This window comes from Cebus imitator, unplaced genomic scaffold, assembly GCF_001604975.1.
Source record: "Cebus imitator isolate Cc_AM_T3 unplaced genomic scaffold, Cebus_imitator-1.0 Scaffold94, whole genome shotgun sequence".
NCBI classification, from domain to species: domain Eukaryota; kingdom Metazoa; phylum Chordata; class Mammalia; order Primates; family Cebidae; genus Cebus; species Cebus imitator.
Window position 1 is genome coordinate 1535014 of NW_016107409.1, and position 7654 is coordinate 1542667.

General features: G+C 40.8%; 1 protein-coding gene across 10 annotated transcripts in view; it reads left to right on the forward strand.

Annotated features, from left to right (window-relative positions):
• RCBTB1 (RCC1 and BTB domain containing protein 1) overlaps positions 1 to 7654 on the forward strand; it is a 52247-nt gene that overhangs the window by 34351 nt on the left and 10242 nt on the right. For all 10 annotated transcript variants that reach the window (XM_037741092.1, XM_017535894.2, XM_017535895.2 and 7 more), the window contains 2 exons: positions 4211 to 4337; positions 7247 to 7398. In XM_037741092.1, the coding sequence (XP_037597020.1) occupies positions 4211 to 4337; positions 7247 to 7398 (279 nt within the window). The remainder of the gene's footprint in view (positions 1 to 4210; positions 4338 to 7246; positions 7399 to 7654) is intronic.

Sequence of the window (7654 nt, forward strand, 5' to 3'; positions counted from 1 at the left end):
TTTTTTGAGATGGAGTCTTGCTCTCTTACCCAGGCTGGAGTGCAACGGTGCAATCTCGGCTCACTGCAACTTCTGCCTCCTGAGTTCAAGCGATTTTCCTGCCTCAGCCTCCCAAGTAGCTGAGACTACAGGCGCCCGCCACCATGCCCAGCTAATTTTTGTATTTTTAGTAGAGACAGGGTTTCACCATGTTGGCCAGGCTGGTCTTGAACTCCTGACCTCAGGTGATCCACCCGCCTCGGCCTCCCAAAGTGCTGAAATTATAGGCTTGAGCCACCGCTCTCGCCTGCATCCACATTTTATGTCAAATTCTAAAATGTTTTTATCACCCCAAAAGAAAGCCTTTATATGTTAATCAGTCACACTCCATTCTTTCCCACTTCCAGCCTTTAGCAACCACCAGTTTGCTTTTTGTTTCTATGGATTTACTGATTCTGGATAGTTCATACAAGTGGAAGCATACAGTGTGTGACTCATGTCTGGCTTCTTTTACTTAATGATTTTGAGGCCTATTGATGATGTAATATGTCTCCGTATTTCACTCCCTCTTATGACTGAATAATATTCCATCATGTATATATACCATATTTTGTTTGTCACTTACCTGTTGATGGACATGTGGGTTATTTCCACCTTTGACTCTTGTGAGTAGTGCCGTTAGGAATGCTCTTGTGTAAGTATTTGGGTAACCTGCTCTTAAGCACTTTTATTATACTAGATTTCTTACATAGCCTGATATAATACTAATCAAAAATGAACTTTCAAAAAAGTGAAGAACTGGCTGACTATGGTGGCTCACACCTGTACTCTCAGCACTTTGAGAGGCCAAGACGGGTGGATTGTTTGAGCCCAGACATTTTAGACCAGCCTGGGAAACGTGGTGAAACCCTATCTCTACAAAAAATAACTGGTCATGGTGGTGCATGCCTGTAGTCCCAGCTACTCAGGAGGCTGAGGTGGAGAATTGCTTGAGCCCGGGAGGTCAAGGCTGCAGTGAGCTGTGATTGCACCACTGCATTCCAGCCTGGGCAATAGAGCGAGACCCTGTCTCTTTTTAAGGTGACGCATTAACCTCATCTTCTTTCTCTTTCAACCGATTTCAAATTCTTTTATTTCAGAAGGGCATCAAAACAGAGGTATTATAAAGGGTAGCAGAATTTGGGGTGATCTTTTGTTACATAGTCTGTACCTTTTCTGAATATTGTCTTCTTTAAGAGTCCATTATTGCCTGAAAAAGCTAGGATGTCTTAAAGCTGAGTAGCCATTTACAAGATGACTTTAATCTTTTTCTTTTATTTCTTGTTTATTTTTGCCTTTTTGCTAGCATTTTCTTCTGAGTTGTTCTTTTTTGAGACGGAGTTTCACTCTTGTTACTCAGGCTGGAGTGCAATGGCATGATCTCGGCTCACCGCAACCTCCGCCTTCTGGGTTCAGACAATTCTCCTGCCTCAGCCTCCTGAGTAGCTGGGATTACAGGCACGCGCCACCATGCCCAGCTAATGTTTTGTATTTTTAGTAGAGACGGGGTTTCACCATGTTGATCAGGATGGTCTCGATCTCTTGACCTAGTGATCCACCCGCCTCAGCCTCCGAAAGTGCTGGGATTACAGGCGTGAGCCACCGCACCGGCGATGCTGTGTGCTTAAAAATTCATGTAGTTGGCAGTTAAGGTGTTTGAGTTGCTCAGCAATTGATATTGAAGGTTAGTCTTCTAATACATGTCATGCTTAGGTGTGTGAGACAAGTGGCATTGTCCCATCATTAGGTGACCAGTCATGGGCATGGGGGCAAGGAGATGCTTAGGAAGTTAAGCTTGCCTTAAAGTGAAACTAGTTGAACACTTCCTTTCAATTCATTTTGACAAGTTCTTTAGTATTTTTTTTTTTTTTTGCAGTGAGTATTGTGATTGCAAAATAATTGGTTCACTGAATGGTACTGTTTGTCCAGAATCGCACACGTGTAGCATACCCAGCTGAATGCTACTTCTGTACACGTCTTCAGATTTATATATACTGTACACGTCCTCAGATTTATATATACTACTTAACCTGGACTTGTTATAAAAGGCTTTCCCCGTTCTTATGTCTTAAAATGGCACAGGCATTCTTTGAAGAACAAAGGTCCTGACATTTTAAATGTTAAGTTTGGAAAAAATATGGTCATTGAATGTATCACCCAGACTGTCAGGGTCCCCAGACCCCAGGCCACTTGCCTGTACTGGTCTGTGGCCCGTTAGGAACTGGGCTGCACAGCAGGAGGTGAGTGGCAGTGAGTGAAGCTTCATCTGTGTTTACAGCTGCTCCCCATCACTCACATTACCTGCCGAACTCCACCTCCAATCCGATCAGCAGCGGCATTAGATTCTCATAGAAGCGTGAGCCCTATTGGGAGCTGCACATGTGAGGGATCCAGGCTGCAAGCTCCCTATGAGAATTTAATGCCTGATTATCTGTCACTGGCTCCCATCACCCCCAGGTGGGGCTGCCCAGATGCAGGAAAACAAGTTCAGGGCTCCCACTGATTCTACATTATGGTAAGTTTTATAATTATTTCATTACATATTACAGTGTAACAATACTAAAAATTAAGTGCGCAATAAACATAATGCGCTTGAATCATCCCGAAACCATCCCCGTCTCTGCCCCTGTGCATGGAAAAATTGTCTTCCACAAAACCGGCCCTTGGTACCACAAAGGCTGGGGACTGCCGTCCTAGATAACTTCTTTCTCTTCCAACTGCTAAAAATCAACAGTTTTTTCTGTCTCACTTTGTGATCTCTGCTGAGTGTTAGAAAGTCAGATGGTGAATTCACCCCTCTGAGAAGGATTTCTTCTCTGAAAGGACGTACTATACTTGTTGCCAGGAGCAAAGAGGAGAAGGGGTCATTTCAGCCTAAGACTGGATGCAGAAGTTGAGACACTGTTGAGTAGTGGTTTTTTTGGATGGGTGGGGTAACACTCTAGAGCCCTGGACTCTTGGCCCATCTTAGTCATTTCTTTTCTTTTACTCGCCAGTGATCCAGGTTACAAGGTCAGAGAAAGCCTGAACTGTGAGAGGTTTTCCACCTTTTCTGCGTAGCCAGGAGAGTTCTGCATTGCATGGGGTGGAGGGAGGGCTGTAAGTTAAGGTCACAGGGCTTAGGCAAAAGATATTTCCTTGGGAGATTGTGATAATAAAGCTTGTGGATAAACTCATTTGTTAAGTTTCAGCCTAGGTTTTAGCTGTTGTCCCTCCCCTGGGAGTTGCTCTGGTAACAACAGACTACCAAGGGACACAGGTTCATCCCAGGCTTGGAAGCTGAGCTCTTTGATTAAGACACTAATTTTTAACTCAGCTGTGGGCAGTTGAAACCTGCTTCGTGTATCCATAGCAGTTTGATTCGATGCCTGGTGAGGATCTCTGGAATTTAAAAACATTTCCCCATTAGGCTTTTTCTACTTCTTTTCTTCTCTCATACATATAAAGCACAAGAAAGTGTTGCAGGAATGTGTACAGTGTCTTTGCTTTTTCTTATAGTAACACATTTCTATGTACATATAACCATAACAGCAATTCTTATCAGGTAAGGTGATCATGTGTTCTTGTAAAATTGTTTCCTTCATGTAGGTGTTGTTTCTAAGTGAATTTGCTCTGTTTAGATACCGAGTAAGGATTATGCATATAGTGATTTTTAGGGTTAACAGAGATGCTTAGATACCAGATACTTAGGAAAGAGTTTCTCTGCTTGAGAACATGACTGCTTAGCATTACCTTTTAAGTGGTAAGTTTGTTTCTTGCATCTCCTTGAGTTGGATGTGCTGACTCCTCAAAACTACCTCAGAGCAGAAAAAAGATATTCTTAGTGTTTCAGTCAAGGAAAACTGATAAATTTTTAGTCTTAGAAAAGAACCACTCATTTTGAGAGGGGGTTATATTATCATGTGCTACCTATAATTTTTCCTTTAAAAAATACACATTTCTAATGTTTAACCATATAAGATGGTATTTGGTCTTTCTAAATACCATTTTTTGGTGGTTTTCTTTTGTAGTTTATAGATTCAGGATACTTTAATACTGTAGAATTGATCTGTCAAATTAGGTATGAACTCTTGAAAAGAAAAAAAAAAAAAAAAGTGGAATTATCCAGTACGGTTATGATCTTTTTGAAGTCTTTCGGATCTTCAATCTGTTCCTTGAACTTTCCATATTAATATGTGTTTGTTGCCTTCAGAACATGAAGACTTTTTAACAGTTGCAGAGTCACTGAAGAAAGAATTTGATAGTCCAGAAACTGCTGATCTGAAGTTTCGAATTGATGGAAAATATATTCACGTCCATAAAGCTGTTTTGAAAATCAGGTATTTTTGCATGAGCTAAGAGACTTCAATAACTGTACTTTCTTTTTGCCACTTCTGTTTCTTTGTTATTCCACAAAATGGGTGCTGATAAAAAAAAAAAGTAGCCTTTGTAGTAGAGAGAAATGTCACTACTTAATATTTTTGCAGATAGTATCAGTCCATTTCATGTCAAAGAGTTGTGTGTGTATACTCATGGAGCGTTTTAGAAAAAGCGTCCTGTAGGAGTTTAAGTATTTCTCTCTCTCTCTCTTTATATGTGTATGTAATTATTATTATTATTATTGAGATGGAATTTTGCTCTTGTTGCTCAGCCTGGAGTACAATGGCGTGATCTTGGCTCACTGCAACCTCCACGTCCTGGGTTCAAGCAATTCTCCTGCTTCAGCCTCATGAGTTGCTGGGATTACAGATGCACACCACCACAGACACAGCTAATTTTGTATTTTTAGTAGAGACGTGGTTTCTCCATGTTGATCAGGTTGGTCTCGAACACCTGACCTCAGGTGATCCCCCCGGCCTCCCAAAGTGCTGGGAGTACAGGCGTGAGTCACCGCACAGGCCTATATTGTTTTTTAAACTAAGGATCTTGTGAATGCTCATTTCCATGAAAAAATTTGTTTATGCTATTAAAAAAAATACAAAGAGTTGTTATTGAAAAGTGTATATGACCTCTTTTAATTAAAGATTCAAGCAGAAAGTTCTCATAGGAATACTGGGCTTCTGTTTCTAAGGGACATGTAATTACCAATTAAAGAAAGTTCTAGGCTGGGCTAATGCATTGGCGTGGTGGCTCATGCCTGTAATCCGAGGACTTTGGGAGGCCAAGGCGGGAGTATCACATGATCCCAGGAGTCTGAGACCAGCCTAGGCAATATAGCAAGATGCTGTTTCTACAAATAATAAAAAAAATTAGCCAGGTGTGGTGGTGCATTCTTGTAGTTCCAGCTACTCCAGAGGCTGAGGTGGAAGGATTGCCAGAGCCCAGTAGATCAAGGCTGTGGTGAGCTGTGATCATCCCGGGTGACAGAGCGAGATCTTACCTCAAAAATGAAAGAAAAAGTTTTTTAGAGATAGTAAATGGCAGGAGCTCCTTGTATAAATGAGGGAACTATGCATTTATTAGTAACTGTTTGGACTATTGCTCACAAAGGTTGCCATTGCAGAAACAAGTCTTTTTGGAAATTTAGTTAAAAATCTATTGGCAAAGAAATACATTTGAAAGGAACCAAAAAGTCCAATGTCATTCTTTACCTAAGGAAGTAAATATCTGAACCACAGTATTACTTGAAAAAATGAACTGGAACTGTTTCCGTATTTGCACCTTTGTCAGCCAGTCTATTCCTTTCATGTACAGTTTTCTGACCATGAAATCCATGATTCTTTGCTTAGACAACTATTTCTTTTTTGCTTCTCAGGTAGAGTAATTTCTTTTGTAAGTGAATCCATTCTTTTAGTATTCTGAATGGATTTTTTTTTTTTTTTTTTGATGCAATTTCTTTTTTTCGCCCCGGCTGGAGTGTAGTGGTGTGATCTCAGCTCACTGCAACCTCCACCTCCTGGGTTCAAGCAATCCTCCAGCCTCAACCTCCCAAGTAGCTGGGATTACAGTCATTCACTAGGATGCCTGGCTAATTTTTGTATTTTTAGTAGAGACAAAGTTTCCCTGTGTTGGCCAGTGAACTCCTGACCTCAGGTGATTGAGACTCACCTGCCTCAGCCTCCCAAAGGACTGGGATTACAGGCATGAGCCCCTGTGCCTTGACTCTGAGTGGATTTTCAAAATACTTTCTCTCTTTTTTTACCCTATCTCACTTTAAAAGAATTTTAAAAGATGATTTTTAGAAAGATATAACTATATTGTACTTAAGAAAATTCAATATTGAGAAATCAGTTTCTCATGCAGGTGGCTTTTTACAGTGTAGCAGGTGCTCAGGTTTTCTTGAAATATCTGACTATCCTAGTGGACGTGAGTGTTTTATAAGTGAGTTTGTAGCAGGCCTGGAAAGAGAGGAAAGGGAGCAGGCAATGCACAAAAACAAAACAGGAGTGATAGCTGTTTTGACGATGAGTCAGAAAGGAAGAAAAATTGGTATGTCGAATAATGAGACAATAATCAGCTTGATGTAATCCAGTTAACATATAAAACAGTTTTAAGAATATACTGTTACATAAAAACAAATGAATCATTTTGATATTAATATGTAGTCAAAAGTTTTGAACTCTCGTTTCTGAATTTCTTTCACTTCATTGTTTAAAATGCATTTCTGTATGTTATTTTAAAATACAAAGGAGCAAAAAAACCTTGGGAGCCATGAAATGGAAGCAGTAGTAGAAGTGCTAGGTACTTCTAGGCTCTGTGTATACCTGTTAGTATTTAATAGGATATATAAAAAACGAAAGTGAGTGCATGTAAAAAGCATATGCAAAAACCACTTGCATGTGGAATATTTTTTGGGTGCTGAATATAGGTTTGTAATCCTGGTGTGTGCAGGCCCAGATATGGTAGTTAAGGATACTTCTTTTTTTTGAGACGGAGTTTCACTCTTGTTGCCCAGGCTGGAGTCAGGGGTGAAACCTTGGGTCACTACAACCTCCACCTCCTGAGTTCAAGGAATTCTCCTGCCTCAGCCTCCTGTGTAGCTGGGACTACAGGCATGTACCACAATGCTCAGCTAATTTTGTATTTTTAGTAGAGACGGGGTTTCTCCATGTTGGTCAGGCTGGTCTCAAACTCCTGACCTCAGGTGATAAGCCTGCTTGGCCTCCCAAAGTTCTGGGATTACAGGTGTGAGGCACTGTGCCCGGCCCAAGGATACTTCTAATCTGTTTATCTGATTTTGTCAACTTAATTAGGTAACTTTTTTTTAAATTGCTGCTGAACAAATAAGACTTTGGCTTTTCTGTTTTAGGTGTGAGCACTTTCGATCCATGTTCCAGTCGTATTGGAATGAAGACATGAAGGAAGTGATAGAAATCGACCAGTTTTCCTACCCAGTGTATCGTGCCTTTCTCCAGTACCTCTACACGGACACAGTGGACCTGCCGCCGGAAGATGCTATAGGTACCGTGGCGGCATTGGGATGGACAAGCCACGTGGTCCAGAATATACTTCCTCATGTTCTTAGTCCTGAAATGTAAAAAGCTTCAGGTGTATTTGGCTTTAATTTGGTGCTTAAAAACGGTTTGAAGTAAATGTCTTTAAAAATAGTGTTGTGTAGTTGTTATGGGTAATAGTTACGGACCTAGTTTGTGACCATAGGCTTTTGTGTGTGTGTGTGTGTGTGTGTGTGTGTGTGTGTGTGTGTGTGTGTGTGTGT